Below are 17,106 nucleotides of genomic sequence, written 5' to 3'. Positions count from 1 at the left end.
CCTGAGGGGGGACGCCCACTACATCTCCCTGTATGCAGACGACCTGCTGTTGTTTTTGAGGGACGCGACTGGTGCGTTAAGGGGAGCGGTCGCCCTGTTGAAGGAGTTTGGTCGCCTGTCTGGACTGAAGGTCAATTGGGGTAAGACGTGTTTGTTTCCATTGTCGCAGGGCGGCGGGACACCGCAGACGGCGGGAAGAATCCGCTGGGAGGACAGCTGCCTGCGCTACCTGGGGGTTAACGTTTATCATACCCAGGCAGATTTGTTGGAGGGGAATGTTGGCAGGGCGCTCAGGGGTCTGCGGGGTAGTATGGGATTTTGGAGTACACTCCCGCTCTCATGTGCCGGGAGGGTGGCGTTGCTGAAAATGGTGGCGCTGCCACGCCTTCTTTATTTTTTCCGCACACTTCCTGTATGGATACCGGCGTCGTACTTCGCGCGGTTGCGGGCACTTTCGACGGGTTTCATTTGGGGGTCGGGACGGCGGCGGGTGGCGCTGGCCACGTTGCGGCGGCCACGAGCAGAGGGGGGCCTGGCAGACCCCGACTTTGAATGGTACTATTTGGCGGCCCAGCTTCAGTGGCTCACGCAGGCGGTGGCCCGGGAATATAGAGGCCCAGAGGGCCCACAGGACAGGCTGATCCCGCGGCATGTGCTGGCCTTTATAGTTCTCCAGCAGCGACTGGATTTGACACAGCTGACCCTGGAGGAGCGCACCCTCCGGCAGTGCTGGAATAGGTGCCAGAGGCGGGCAGCTATAGTCCGCCCGTACGCTCCAGAAATCCCCCTTGGGATGTGTACAGCGCTCCCGCATGGGGGTGATTGGCCCGGACTAGCGATTTGGGAGGAGCTGGGAATACAGATGGTAGGGGATATATTCCGAGACGGTGTGTTATTGTCTTTCCAGGAATTGCAGGACGCCTACGGGCTCCCGCAGGGGGATTTTCTGCTCCATGCGGCTTTGGTGGCGAGCATCCAGAAGCATTGGAACATGGGGCTATCGGAACCCCCGACTGCGGCGGGCTGTCAATATGTCGTGATGGCGGCAGGGACGACCAAAGCCATCACATGCTTATACCGCAGGTTGTCGACGGAGGGCTTGCAACCCCTGGCCGCTCTGCGAGAGAAGTGGGAAACGGACCTCGGGAAAGCGATACCAGAGACCACGTGGTCCACGCTAGTGCGGAGGGCCTGGAAGGGAACTCGGAACGCGCGGTTCCAGTTAGTTCAGTTTTTCACGTTACATAGGGCGTACATGACGCCGGCCAAGGTCTTGCAATACTTTGGTGGCACACAATCTCCATGCCCTCGGTGTGGGGGAGAGGGGGCAGATTTTCGCCACATGTTTTGGGCCTGTCCGCAGTTGGGCGATTATTGGGCTGAGGTAGTGGACTGCCTGAATCAGGTGACAGACCGCTCAATCACTCCAGAGATGGGGACTTGCTTGTTGCTATGGTTTCCCCACACCCGCCGTACGAAGGTCACTAGCAGGTTCTATGATCTGGGGTTGATATTAGCTAAGAGAGAATTGACCCTGCACTGGAAATCCAGGGGGGGCCTAACTATGTGCGGTGGAGGGCAGCGCTAGTGAGATGGGCGGGGGCGGAGGGTACGCTCCAGGTGCAGGTGGCTCTGAGGGGAGACGATGAGAAAGCGTTAGCGACAGCCAGGGCATGGGAAGCGTTGGTTGTGGAGCTCCAGGGGCTGATATCTGAGATGGGGGAAGGAGGGAGCACTTTGGATCGGCAAGAGGCGAGGGGAACCGAGGATTGAGATGAGGAGGGAATGAAGGAGGTCCCTGGACATATACCAGAGGCCTGGACAAGCGGGATGATTTGCCTACGCAGAGAAGGGGTGAGCAACTGTAAATGATTTCCTTGGAAGGGGGGGCACATCGGGGGAGTAGTAGGGGACAGAGGCGCACTGACATGGGGGTGGGGGGGGGGACGAGTTGGGGTTGGGAGGGGAGATATTCTTATTGGACACGGGGATCCGTGTTGTAATGAACAGTCATTGTTGATTTGGAAAATAATAAAAAATGTTTCAACAAAAAAAGAAGAGCAAACCTAGATGTAAAACAAAGGAGTGTTGTACAGTGGTGCGCAGTAGTGGAGGGGACAAGTACTATTTTCTCACAGGTGTGCAAACTCTGGTGAGATGGTGCATGTCGGGGTGCAGCAGGTGCTTTACTAAGGCTTTAATCACCTTGTCTAGAGTGTGTTCATGTAGAGTTTGGGGTTTGTTGCTGGTCAGTGAGGTTTTCAGTGGAGCCTACCATGACACAGACTGAAAGGCTCCTATTCCTTTCCTTTAACAGTGCTTTATGAAGTCACATGTAACGGACACCCATACCCTTAGCATGGTCATGGGACGCGTGCAAATCAATATGTCTCACAATAGTATAAAATGAGTTTCAGTCACCCTGGCAATCTCATCCCCTCAGAGGATAAAGACCATTCAGAAAATGTGCGATAAACTATCCAAAAAAGAGCGAGAGTGAAAGAGAAAGCAAAAGAGGGGGGAATGAGAGCGAGTGAGGAAGGAAGGAATAAAACTTGTTTAACATTTATGAACAATTGAAGTCTATGACTGCAACGCTTGAAGAACTACAGTGAGGTCGAAGTGCAGAAAGGTAATCTGACCCTCTATCCAGCTTCAAGACAAATCATAGAGCAGCAGTAAGAGGCTTCAAAGATCACCAATAGAGAGAAAAGTAGCTTAAATTAGCAAACTGCAAGAGACGCAGTAAAACAGAAGGTGATCAAAGTTAATACTACGGTGTAGAGACTGAGATGAAACTGAAGAGATAAGGTTGAGCAGTCTCAACCTGGTTCCAAACACTATGCCTAAAGCCCAGAGACGGCACAAAAGTTAAAAACACAAAACGCAAAATAAAAGTAAAAACTTGCCTAGTTTTACTGGACTTGGGATACTTTTTTCTAGCAGACAAATGAATGGTTGGAAAACAGATGCTGAAATGGAAGGCTTCTTGGCTTGCTGTTGAGAGGTCACAGTAAGACTACCGCTGAGGAGAGGACAATCCATGTTTTCCGAGAGTGGTTCCACAGAAGGACTCCCGAGCTCAAATGCACCAGAAAGGCCACACGCCAGCTTCCCAGTGATGTTTGCAAACTCTTTCTTTACCAAATCGGATTCATCCATAACCTTATCTCTGTCATAAAAAACAATAAATCAATAAAGTTATCCTTTTTTTGTTTAAATTTGTGTATTGCTTTTCAAATTTATTAGTACACATCAGTTCAGTAGTTACATAATAATTCAGGGGGTTCTTGCCCCTCTTCTGTTTTTTCGTTCCTTTTTTTTTTTTACATCAATAGGTAATCTGAGCAGTCGTGCATATCAGTATTTTTCTATGAAAAAATGATTTTTTTTTTTTTTATAACAGCTTGCAACATAACATTGATGTAACAGGGTGAATAACACATTTCTCTCCTCTCACATAAAGAACTTAAGGTCTTTAGGATGGGGCAATGTTCTGAACTACGCTTCCCTGACCACCTTGTTGTTGGTCTGCGCGCATGTGCATTGGACATAGCTGTGCTGCATGCCTCTGCCAAACTACTCACTAAATGGTTGTTCTGCGTCATGTTATTGGACCTGGATGTATGTCGACACGGGGGGGGGGGGCACATAGTCCTGTCACGCAGCACGCGGTACTGTGTCTATGTCTTACGGCCAGCTAGCCATGCGCACTTCGTACGAGACTCCGGTTGTTATTCCGTTGTTTACTCAGGCATAGTATCAGAGTCCTCAGAGGTACTCTATCATAGGGCGTGAAAGTCCGTCAGGATTGCATCCCACTCCACCGCTATCGGCTGCTTCCCAATGCCTATTGCATCCTCTCGCCGCAACGCTATGCTCTCTGCCTGTGCCCAGCATAATAGCGATTGGTACCAGGATTTCACTGGGGGGCCTCCAGGGACTTCCACCGCCTTGTAAGTAGGCGCTTGGCTACTATGAGCCCTAGGTCAATGTAGCGGGATGTCACTTTGTGCTTACTAGACCTCTTGTATAACCCAAAGATACACACCTCCCACGACCAGATAAGCGTGCGCTCTGTGCACTGTGCCAAACTCCTGGTGACCGCTTCCCAGTATGACTGTATGGATGTGCAGGACCATAGTACATGGAGTAAGTCCCCTCCTGGCTCACCATAGCGATGGCAACTGGCATTGGTGCGATTGAAGTATTCGTTTATTTTGGCTGGGGTCAAGTACGCCCTATGGACTATGTAGTATTGTATAAGCCGGAATCTGGCATTGCGATGGATACGGGTGGGGCCTCTGAGGATATCCTCCCATTCGCGGTCAGTGCTGGGGAGCTGCAAGTCCGCATCCCAGTGGGCTCGAAGGGATTCGAGCCGTAGTTCTGTGTGTATTCTTAAGGACTCCACAAACCATCTGACTAAGTGGCTGCCCGCACCCAGTTCATGTAGATATTGTACAGTCAGATGCGTGGCCGGCTCCTGAGCATCCGCGCACCTCTGCCGCATGCAACAAAAACTGACCTCTGGGAAGGCCCGTGCCCTTCGCAAATCAATAAAGTTATCCTTAATCATCTCAAGTAAATAAATCTATCACTTTGAAAAAAAAGTTAGATTAATGTGTCTCAGTTCAGTGCCCTAAATCAATCTCCTAGAGCTAATGCTACCATATTGGCAGTGGATCTTTCAAAACATCATCGACTGTCATGAGCAATTCTGGAGTAAATCAGAAGTACACGTCCATTTTTCAAGGAAATGTCAGCTGGTTGCAGACGTATAATATACTCATCTGACTTCAACCCAACTAATAATTACAACTAACTGAAAGGGAAGGAGGGCAGGTACACAGTGAAGTAAAATAGTAAGATTACTTCACACTAAAACTTTTTTCTCATCCTCTTCGCACCTCATCCATCTTTTTTTTCCCCTCGCCAATCTTAGATAATAAACTTCAGTAGCTATAACCAAGGTAAAATTTATCACTTTAGTCATTGGATTGTCACACACTTACGCTTAATGTACATCAAGGCATATATTCATGCCGTTTTCTTCTGTACTTGCTATTGATCAGATCCTGCAAACAGATTTTTATTTCACACCCTAACAATAACTTCTGTTGACCAATTAACCTCCTGTGAGCTCAACTGCAAATTTCTCTAATGTTTTGCGTTAAAGTTTTAGCTGGTGCAGTGCTGACATCGCAGATACAAAATGGCTGTTTCCAGGCTCACGTGTTGTGAACACAGGGAACATATTTGCCTTTCTGTGGTGCTGGGCCCAGTAAGATTCCATCAGCTTCTTAGTTTATATAGGATACGTTGCTTTTTCTGACCTGTTTTCCCGAACATGCTGTATGCTTCTTCACTGGCCCATGTCACTGGGAGAGCAATTAAAGAATCTGGTTATTTTAGCCAACAGCACTTTGAATGCTTGGATTTAATGTTTTGAAAGATTGTCCTATAAATCTCAGCACGTAAAGTGTTCCCTAAAATATTACAGATGATAATATCCTCTTCATAATGGCACGGGGGGCTATATTGCAAATCTGATACAGTTTTTAGGTTAAATTCTTTTTCCCAATACATTATTACCACTGCAATACATTATGGGCCTCATTCCAACCAACACCTTGTGGAAATTGTTTCCGACCGACTCGGGTTTGGGGAGTCCGACTAACCGACCGATTATGATGGTTCCGAACACAGTCTGGTCAGACTCCCATTGACTTCAATGAGAGCTTGTGGTCCGACCAACAACACAGGCTCACATTGCAAAAAGGGGTTGTTGCGGAAAACCCTGCACCCTGTTGCGGCACCCCAAGGTGCCTGCCACACTCTGCATGGTTTGAAAGAGGGGTCCCATGGGTACCCACCTAGGCCTCAACCGGAGACCTCCGGGTGAAGGGGGGCCTGCTACGGGCCCCCAAAGCCAGTTTCCGACAGCCTTTTTGTGTCAGACAGACTGAGTCGGAAAGGCTGTCGGAATCCGACATCATAATCGGTCGCCCGGAAACGCTGTCCATTGAGAAGCATGATTCGGCTACGACCAACTCGGATTCTCCGAATGGCGGTTGTAACCGAGTCAGAATGACCGAACGGTTTCCATCTATCATAATCGGCCCGTCGGAAATGTTTCCGAGTCAGTCGGAAACATGGGTTCGGAAAATCCGAATACCATTCGGAGGCTTTCCGACCGACATCGTAATGAGGCCCTATGTGTGAATCCTGACAGAAATGTCATGTTTCAAAGGATTGGTAATGACAACTTCAAATTTCAATGGTCCTTTTAAGACTTCTCACAAATATTAAAATTTCAAAAAAGGAAATATAAAAAGAAGATGTTTTTTAGAAGGTAAGACACCAAATAGAACCCAGTTTGTGCTCCCAATGATCACTTCTTGAAGTCATTGATGATGAGCAAAAACACAACCAGATCTTTGTCTCTGCTCCCAAACTCATCCTACCAATACCCAATAACTAATGCCTCAGCTCAACAGCAACATCAACGACACAGTCAGTGTAAAGACAATAACCTGCAGTATTTTGTGTTAGGGATCATGGGAAACATTCACAGAAACAAATAACAGCAAGTGGATGGGTCACGTACAGGAGAATTTTGGGAATCGGACCATAGGCCTTTTCTGCAAGGTGATGGAGCAAGATGGGGAATCCTCGAACACAGCTCGCACGCATGATCTCGTGAGGGCTCTGTAGAGCCAAGTGGTAAATCATGATCCGCCAATCAGAATTTATGCCTTTCGGGAACAGAGAAAGGAGCAACACACAGTGGGACTGCAATTCAGGAGCTGAAAAATAAAAAAATGCAAGTTCAATAAAAAAACGAAGGGGCCAGTGGGGAAATCAATTACAAGACAATTTTGACAGACACCTCGAGGAAGCAGACCTTGCACACCTAAGAGAGATGCAACAAAAAAGGGAGCCACTCATTTAAAGACAAATAAGTAAACTAGAGTACTGACTGGATCTGGGAAGGGGGAGGCCTGAAAACAGTTATTGCTGCTCTTGTTCTGGTCTTTCTGGAGTAACTGACAACAAAGTTTTGCATTTACCATACTACAATTCTTTCAGTTTAATACCACTGACAACAGCTGTGAAACTAACAAAAGCGGTCACTGAATTTAACAAGCATCCAGCCAGTAGTGTGTTCAGTCACTAATAATATTTGGTAATCTAGTGCAGTCTTACTATTCAAGGCTCAGACAGCTGCTGGGAATTGTATCTCTGATATTCATTATTTAACAACAATGTGAGGTGAACTCATAGTTCTATGGAAGCTTAAATTAAATAAAGCTACAGACATCTTAAAGACAATAAAGTAGGTGCAGCTGAGGAACTATTGATCATCCACCCACGGTCTTCCACATGGGTGCAGAGAGTCATCTGGAAAAGGAGGGAGAGCCAGAAGAATAAAAGGATAATGTTGATGGAGAAGTGATATTGGAAAAAGACAGCAGAGAAAGAAGAGATTGAAAGATTGAGCGTGAAAGAGGGCAAATTGAAAGTGAGGGGAAAGACACTGCTGGAAGAGAAAACGTTCAGTGACGTGCAAGAGATATATAGAAAGAGCAGGGTCAGACCAATAGTTTTCTTTCCTGTCTACTATTCTACTGTCCTTTGGAACAGGACGCCGAAAGCAGAAAGAGAAAAAAATGCAGAGGGTATGACAGGTTGAAAGAGGCAAGAAGAAATGAGAAGAAACATGCAAAGTTGGGCAAGCAGGAGATAAAGAGGTGAGCCAGGTGCAAAATGAGAGCTCCTTGGAAAGAGGAGTGACAACTGGGGAAAGAGAGACAAACAAAGGAGAGCAACACTAATGGAGATTAAAACACAGATAGCGGAGATAACAGAAGAAAAGAGATGGTAAGGTTAGGAAGAAGATGCAGAGGAAAAGCCATCGATGGGAGAGAGAGAGATGAGGGGCTTTTTCGTATGGTGTGCCAGTTTTGCTCTTTCTAAATGTTGTAACTAACAAGCATTACTAGAACACCAACGACGACTCAATTTATCGACCTCAGTGGGATGAAACAATTGGTCCGTTCAGAATTCAAACTTGTATCTTGCAGATCACACTACATGCGAGTAGTGTGTGCTTAACTCGCTGAGGCATACATGGAATGGATGATGTGGGGGAAAGGCAATGGGGAAAAAGCATGAAATAGAAAGAAATAAAATATGGAGAAATGAGAAAGATGTGCAGAAAGGAAATAAAAATAGTACACAAAACTTTGTTTAAAGGGGTTGTAGAGTGTGTGGAGGGATTGGGTCACTACTGCACTTGACGTGGACTGTGCTAAGCTTACACGTTACTGGGGAGAGGTATTGGATGGCATTGACACAATGTTTGACTGCCCCATGCTCAGGCTTCCTGCATATTGGTGTACCTGATAAGCTCATATACCCACCTCAATCAATTCAATTCAATTCAAATCTTTATTTCGGTTATTGCTAACCATAAAAGACATACATAAAATATACAGTTCATCATTACAGAGACACCAACCATTTTAGTGCACAAAAAATATTGCTATCTAAAATATGGACACAGAGCGAGGGGCAGGGTTTCACTGGTCCAGGCAGTTTCTCAATCTAATACATAATTTTAAAAATTCCTTCATTTGGAGAACACTGTCACTGTGCAAAAGCTGCAAGTACAAAAGAGCCGGTCTGATTTGTTTAAAATCAAGTTTTTTTAAAAGAGTCACTAAATATAATTTACGAGGAAATTCATAAAATTTGCATAAAAAGATAAAATGCAGCATATCCTGCGGAGACTTTCCGTCGCAGCCGCAGGGCGCTGCCAATTTATTAAAAATGTCACATTTGGGTCGAATAAGCAGATGATGAAATTGGTTAAACCTAAATCTGGTCAGTAAAAATTTCTCATGTGAAGAAAAAGACCCTTCCAAATATGGTTCGATGGCCAAGGTAGTTTTAAGCATAACAAATTTTCTCACACTTGGTTTCTGGAGCTCCACATCTTCTCTTGCGGTCCTCTTATCACACAAAGATAATTGTTTTATGTGCTCCAGATCTCCCCTGTTAATTGATTGTGGATTAGAAAAAAGATCAGGGCGACCAAGTTTGTCAAAATTTGTTTTTAAATAGCTTAACCAAGGAGAACTCAATGCCTTGTCCAGTGACATAAAGTCCTTAATGATTAAGTGTGTTAGGGGTATGTTCTCATTTAGCCAGATTTTAAGCCAAAACATCAAAGGGCGTAAGGAAAGCAAGTCGCATATATATTGGGACCCCAACTCCTCATGGACGGCGAAATTAGCCGTACCAGATGGGACACACAATAAACGCTTCATAAAACGATTTTCAACAATCTGTAATTGCTCTCCATTAACATACCCCCAAAGTTCACTACCATAGGATACAGTTGCCACAGACTTAGCATTGTACAATTTCAACATTGCACAGATTGGCTTTTTACCCAATTTGGTTGCAAAATTAAATATTGATGCATTAACCCTCACCATTTCACCTTTTTTCTTTACAAGATGGGGTTCCCAATTTAATTTTGTATCAAAGAGAACTCCTAGGTAACAAAATGTTTTAGTTGAAGGTATTATTTCTCCGCCAATCCTAAATTGGAAGGGTTTTCTTGGTTGCTGACCAACTTGTAACACAAAGGATTTAGAATTATTTACCAAGAGGTCTCTATCTCTCATAAATGTATTAAAAGCTGTTAATAATGATTGCAATCCCCTCTCAGTCCTAGATATAAGTACTGCATCATCTGCGTAGAGAAGTATTGGAATTCCTCGCCTGCCAACTCTTGGACAGTCAGCATGAACATCTTGTAGCACCCCATCTAAATCGTTAATGTAAAAGTTAAAAAGAAAGGGGGCCAGGATGCAGCCCTGCCGGACACCCTTTCCAATACTAAAATTATTAGATACACTCAAATCCAGGGAATATCTCACATTGGCACTGGTATTATGGTGCAGGGCAACCAAGAAATCAACCAAACCGCTATCAACCCCTTTAGACCTCATGGATTGCCACAGCTTACACCGATTGACACAGTCAAACGCTGAAGACAAATCCATAAAGGCAAGATGAATGGTACCTTTCTGTATTATGGTATATTTACTTAAGATCAGGAAGAGGTTAAGGCATTGAGTAATTGTGGATCGGCCTTTACAAAATCCGTACTGCGAAAGAGACATAATGTTCTTTTCCTCCACCCACTCTATCAATCTTTGCAGTACGATTCTTCCTACAATCTTGACCATGGAATCTAATAGAGAGATCGGGCGATAGCAGTGTGGGCTGCCCTTGTCGCCCTTTTTAAAAACTGGGACGATTGTGGAAACACCCCATGATCGTGGGCATCCTTCTTTTACAGCTGCGTTAAAAACTGATTCTAGAATCGGTGCCCAAAAGCTAGGATCAGATTTGTACAAATCAGGGGGGATCCCGTCCGGGCCAGGAGCTTTTCCCCCTGTGATTCCCTGTATACCCTCTAAGACCTCAGTTCTATTAAAAACAATCTGCACACCAGTTTTACTACGGACAGTAGTAGTATCCGTGTCCTCTGTACAGCAATATAGTTTTTTAAAGTGCTCTTCCCACTCCTCCTTAGATATATGACTTTCAGTACCATTTCCCGGGTCCTGTGTCAGAAATGGTTTTCTCATCAAAGCCCAGAAAGCTGTACTACTTCCAAGGGTGGCAGGATCTAAGATCGCTAACCACGCCTCTTCCCTTAGAGATTCCTTATGTCTTGCAATAGTATTTTTATAAATCGTTCTACATTGCTGGACATCAGCTTTTATCCTAGGCTTGGATGACAATGCTGCTCTTAGATTTTTGGCTGCTAGAGTGCAGTCCTTGTTAAACCACTTTGGACCTTTTAGGGAGTCTGAATTTTTTGTAGGAACTGATAGTAGTTGAGATACCTTCATTGCTAACCGGTTGAAGGCATTTAGAACAATGTTTGGGAGTGCATCTACTTGCGTGCACAACGAAATCTCGTCAGCACAGGTAGTTTTTATTTTGGTGTACAGCTGGTCAGGAGTTACCATGGACCATCTCAGACGGCGTCTGCCATCAGTGGTTTTCACCCTACCAATGAGAGATTCCACTCTTTCTTTTGCTATTAGTGGACCCCTCAAAAGAGCAGTGAGAGGATTGTGGTCACTGAATTCACTGACTTCAATAGAGAAGGATCCTACAAAAGACTGCATAGCAGAAGTTAACATAATAAAATCGATAAAAGTTGCCCTGTCATTCCCCTTAAACGTTGGGGTATCAAAACGTTTATTTGGGGCCATCAATGCCATCATAGGGGTTAATTCTAATTCATTAAGCATGTCATTCAAAAGTTCCCCCTCAGTTGTGTGCTCAAAATGAAAGTTCTCACAGACCGGACAATTAATTTCTGTGATCAATTTAAAAAGAGGGTCTCCACAGGGGTGAACATTAAAATCCCCAACCACCATGAGGTTGTGAAAACAACCCTTCATGGAGTTACTAATAAAAGAATGCAGTGTAGCTATCTGACTAGAATTGGTGCTACAAATAGTGGAATTATAAAAATTAACCAGACCGGCCGTGCAATTTTCTCCATTTAAAACTAAACCAATAATGCCAGTGTGGTTAGTTGTAATTCTCCGAACCTTACAACATAAAGCTATAGATATAAACACAACCAGGCCCCCCTTAGCTCTGCCCCTATTTGTTGCTACTGCCGGTACGTAGTAGGCCTTAAACCCTTCCAGGAAGTAATTACAATCGATTGACCAAGTTTCCTGTAAACAGATAATTTGGTACTTTTTAATATACTCAATCCAATTGCAATCCTCCATTTTGGAACCAAGACCCGCAATGTTCCAGGATATTATATTATTAGAGATATTGACAGCCAAATTACGTTCCGAACATTTCATATCCGTTAAGCCATGAATTTCCTGCCCGCCCGATACCTCCTGTCAGTCACATAGCTCTAATCCCGAGAGGGCATCAAATCTATTATGAGTTGCAATGTTAAAATCATTACCTCTCTGTAGCCCCACGTTGTAATCGAACCCATCATTAAGGGGCAGAGACTGTGAGGGTATACGTGTTCTAAATGGGCCAGGGGTTGGTGGATTTCTAATAAAATGGGAATAAAAGAACCCCAGAGGACGTATGCAAATACTGTTGGGAGTGTTGGCTAGTGCAGCACCTCTAAGTAGAACTGTAGCAGCATGCTGAGGATGCCTAAAATTAATAATAATGCAGTCACCATTTATTGTCTTGCTGGACGATCCAATCCAGCTGACCCTTCTTGTCGTTAATATTTGATCTGCATACTTAACGGGAAACCCACAATTCTTGTTAAGCCAGAAAACTGTCCTATTCTTCAGAGAGTCATGATTTTCTTCAGTCACCTGATGTGCTTGGGGCTGAATGGGCGGGACATTCGTAAGCACAGCCACATAGGGAGCACAATCAGGAGGAAGATTTACATGACGAGTTTTCTTTGAGTGGGTATGGATCAGATTTCCCTCAAGAGATCTCGTATTAATGGTATTCTGCAATGTTATTGTCGTGGGACCTGATAAGACAGGGTCAACAACAACCACTTTATTCTGTGTGTTAATCTGCCTATTTAATGGGATATTGGATACACTACTTTTTGGTGATCCCGGGTCAGCCACGAATGGATTATTAATGGCTGCATCTGATTTACTAGATACGCCAGCCAGGTGCGATTTTAACAGGCCACCTAATCTATCAACTTCTAAGGCCATAGTATCTAATTTATCTAGCAGTGGTTGCATCAGCTCTACAATTTTTTCCTCTAATTTTCCCTCCAGAGAGTGAAATAGGAGAGTTAATGATTCAGGGGCGATATTAGAGCTCAATCCGCCCATGCCACTACCCTCCCCTAGATTCTTTTGCAGTCCCCCACTGTTAGAGACTCTATTGCCCCTCCCGGTTTTACTCTTGCAATGGTTGCCCGTGCGCTTAGCTTGTGCCTTCCTGCACAGCCTTATTGGTCTTTGCTTGGGTGAAAGGGGAGACAAGGGTGATGAGTCTTCCTCAGTTAATTCTATTAATTCAGATACAACTTCAGGGTCATCTGCAGTCTGATCTATGTGTATTTGCGCTGTAGTAATTACAGCCGCCCCACTTCCCCCGTTCAGGCCATCTATAGGAACTGTGACTATCAAAGGAGGCGGTTGTTCGGCAGCATCATTACCTCGCCCTAGGGACGCTCTACGGGTGTTGTTAATTTGGGTCACCTTTTGCACCAGATAGTTATCCATTGTGCCAACCCCCTTGGTGGGTTTATTCGTCTTAGCCTTATGCATATTAGCAGTAATCCTTGGAACCAAGCGCTTTGTTCTTTTTTAGCAGGGACTATATAACCCTCTAATTTATCTTACGCCCACGTTACACAACAATGAATAATTACTACACAGAGACTGTCTACAATACATACAATGTCCGTGGCCCAGTCCAGTCTCTTCCGTCCTCTGAGGGCCTCAGAGGGCCCGCCCTTTGCCCGGGCTTAGCCCGGCGCCGCCCGCGCGCGTCCCGCGATGCGGGAGAAGCGTCGCGCTTTTATGCGCCTCCGGGCGCAAGGCACTCTGGGGGCTGTGGTCTCCGGTCTCCGTTCTCCGGCCGCGAGAGATGGCAATGGCGGCGGGGAGACACAACAGGGAGGTCCCGGTAGCGGCGCCAACAACACCAGCCCCAAGACACAAAGAAAAGTTCACCAGCAGGTAGGCAGCGTTCGAATTAGTCAGGGTTCCCGCTCTGTAACACGAGCGTCGCGCTTTTATGCGCCTCCGGGCGCAAGGCACTCTGGGGGCTGTGGTCTCCGGTCTCCGTTCTCCGGCCGCGAGAGATGGCAATGGCGGCGGGGAGACACAACAGGGAGGTCCCCGGTAGCGGCGCCAACAACACCAGCCCCAAGACACAAAGAAAAGTTCACCAGCAGGTAGGCAGCGTTCGAATTAGTCAGGGTTCCTCAATCACCTAGGAGAAAACGCCTAACAATTTTCTTATGTGCAACCAAACAGGAGATCCTGTCACCCTGGGGAACGAGTATAACTCCTGAGCACGGGCAATGGTCATACACGGTTTGGGATATCATAGGCATGGAAAGGAGATCCATGACTTTGGAACACAGAGGGAAATATTTTGAGAAACATTGGGGGCCTTGTTTAACGCTACTGTTCACCTAATTTAGAGACGTTACCAGCCCTAAATACCTTTGAGAGTTGAGTTTATGTGCACAAAGGGAAGATCCGAAAGCCTCTATTACCTTGGGAAAATTGAAGTTCGGATTTGAGAAAGTCTCTAGAGTTTGGACTAGCAGTGGTCAGCTCATTTCCCTGCTATCCGAAATGCTTTGTGAATGAGCTTCGTCACTGTGGTTGGCTCTGGGTTGGGAAGGGCAGGGGGTTGGTGTTTGAGTTACCTGGTTGAGTTACATGGGATCTGTATCGCGCCCTGTTGGCCTTGGGATGTAGGCAGGTGTATGTGTGCTTTTCCTTTAAAACAATTTAATAAACAAAAGTGTTCCACAAAGGCGTTGTAAATTAGAACTTCAAGACAGAAATGTGGAGAGATGTAAGAGAAAGGAAAAAGAGGGAAAACCAATGTTGACAGAAAGAGCAGGAAAGGGTTTACACTATAAGGGAAATACAGACATAAATGGGAAACAGAAAGGAAGAATAAGGCTACAGAGGAATTATCAGGGGTAACTGAACAAAGAAGAGAGGTATGAAACATCAAGAATAGACTGAATAATGAAGGAAGGTAGTAATAAGAAGGGTGGCAATGGATAGGGACTGGCTGTCTAGTATGAAGCAGCAGCCTACATAAGAGCACATCCTCACGGGACGGAATAGATACTCTGATGATGCAGTGGACACAGATATGTAAGACTTGAATGGTGAAAGATTATATCTAAAAAAAATATACCATCACCTAATGGAATCACGGAACATAAAAAAATTAAAGAGTGACCATGTCTCGTAAATGAGTCTCAATCTAGCACGCTAAATGTACATTTTTACACCGTTTGCCAACATCTTTTTCCTACATAACAAGAACAAAACTCACTGAAGCCACTGGAAATCTGATGACTCAGTTCTAGAAGTCCAGGATCGAAGGCAGCTAGCTTGAAAGATGGATGATCCGAGTGACTGTGAAGCCAAGGCAGAGATAGCAAGCCACACAGAGTCTTTTGTATGTGTTCACTCCACTGGCTTTTAACTAGCAAATATTAAAATAAAGAATTTATGACACAGTGGTTAAAAGACAGCCATGTTGCTGAATAGCGCATCCTGTATCATCTCAAAAAAAAATTCACTGTCATGTTTGTTCATTACTTGTAAGGCGTGACATTTTGTAAATAAGACACAGATAGCACACACAACATAAAGCATAACATTAAACAAATGTGATGGGTGTCCTAGAGTATTATACAAAACTTATGCAGTGGAGGACAATATGAGTAGCGTATGCAAGGGCAGTAGGCATCAATATTACAGAATAGGCAAGAGATTGCTCCGAAAGTGGGGGAGGCTACAGGAAGGGTCCACTCCAGCAGTGAATGCAACAAGTCAAAAGCAAGCCTCATTGTTGAAGCAGGGGCCATCTGAGTTTCCATTTCAAGGATGTCTCAGTTTTTCAAGCCAAAGAGCTATAAGAAGGCCATTCCAATGCTTTCCATTGTTCCGTTTCCGAACTTGGATAAGTGACATTTAGTGCAGGCCAGTTTATAGTCGTGGCTCTATCATAAAAGTTTGACTGATAGAAGAGGCTTGTACAGTACTTGGGTACTTTCCCTTTTATCTGACAAGGTGCTGATCAATATGCTGAATTTGATATACCACTGTCTGCATGTCAGTTTAGACCTCTTAGTAGACATATTGTAATTTTTTCTTAGGCCTTAGGGACCTCGAGAACAGGGCAGGGGTGGACTAAGTTGGGCCAACTGAAAAGACGGGGTATGTTAATCTCTTTAATGATCATTAGCATTTTGCATTTTTCGATCAACAGCATTTCTATTTTGCTGCTGTGAGGCATAGCCCATGTCAAGAAGTGATATTGCCCAGTACTCTTATTAGTTTTGTTTCGGAAGTCGAGAAGGAGCAGGGATTCATTGGCATACATTTCACAATGGAGCTCTCTTTAATTAAATACACCAAGGATAGCATGTGCAGATTAAAGAGGAGGGAAATAAGATCAGAGTCTGGGGAGACTCCACAGTCCAGTGTGGTAGACTGCAAAGTCAATTGACCTAGTTTCATAGGTTAGGTATGATGCTCTTTTAGAAAAGAACTAAAGCTTTCTCAGGCTTTTCCTGAGAAACTGCACCTGTCCTTCAACAGATAGAGGAAGAGTATCTTAGGGTCCACTATGTGAAAGGTAGCTATGAGGTGTAGTATAACTAGTGCTATTGCTCCTCCCAGAGCCCACAGGTTGACGGACATTTACCTAATGTCAATCTGACCTGACTCAAGTTGGCGATATGAGCAGCCATTTTTCTCTGACATTAAATCAAATGAGGTTAGTTTACCAATGAACTGGTACGGTGTGGAGGACATGGAGCCAAGACCTGGCTCTTCCCATGCCCACAACGGGGCTACTCCCCCCTCCCCAAGGCGCCTTGAGACCCATACGAGTGAGTAGTACGCTTCACAAAACCCTGATTTATTGAGCCCATACAGTTGATAGTGTCGACTTCATTCTAACTTCAATATCTCCGATTTCTTAAGAAAGTAGTGAGCCAAGGGGTCGCAGAGGGTGGTGCCTCTTGGCTTATTCCATTACTTGGTAATGGTAACTATTTGTGAATTTTGAACAGCTCTTTTCTGGATTTTGTTTGCTGATGACATATGCTTTTTATTGGATACCCTCTTGATTTTTACTTCTGTTTTTTTAAGGGTGGCATGGAGTAACTTACAGACTAACTTGTGATGAAAACTGCATCTAGGTTCTGCTCTGTGAGTGTGTCAACCTTGTAAGAAGCATAGATGACTGCAGAGGGTGCACTGATTACCATAAGGTTGATGATATGTAGCATTAGCAGAACGTGTGTTAATAAATGGTATGTGGATGAGGGTGTTG

The 17,106-nt window shown here is 44.9% G+C and overlaps 1 protein-coding gene across 3 annotated transcripts in view; it reads right to left on the bottom strand.

The window, feature by feature from the left end:
• The window catches only part of ATR (ATR checkpoint kinase), a 434,398-nt gene that overhangs the window by 299,318 nt on the left and 117,974 nt on the right, over positions 1-17,106 (bottom strand). For all 3 annotated transcript variants that reach the window (XM_085633621.1, XM_085633618.1, XM_085633619.1), the window contains exons 8-10: positions 15,094-15,246; positions 6,611-6,809; positions 2,910-3,172 (exon numbers count right to left, since the gene is read on the bottom strand). In XM_085633621.1, the coding sequence (XP_085489747.1) occupies positions 2,910-3,172; positions 6,611-6,809; positions 15,094-15,246 (615 nt within the window). The remainder of the gene's footprint in view (positions 1-2,909; positions 3,173-6,610; positions 6,810-15,093; positions 15,247-17,106) is intronic.

Source organism: Triturus cristatus, chromosome 11, assembly GCF_964204655.1.
Source record: "Triturus cristatus chromosome 11, aTriCri1.1, whole genome shotgun sequence".
In the NCBI taxonomy this organism is placed as follows: Eukaryota; Metazoa; Chordata; class Amphibia; order Caudata; family Salamandridae; genus Triturus; species Triturus cristatus.
This window is presented reverse-complemented; position numbering and strand designations above follow the sequence as displayed.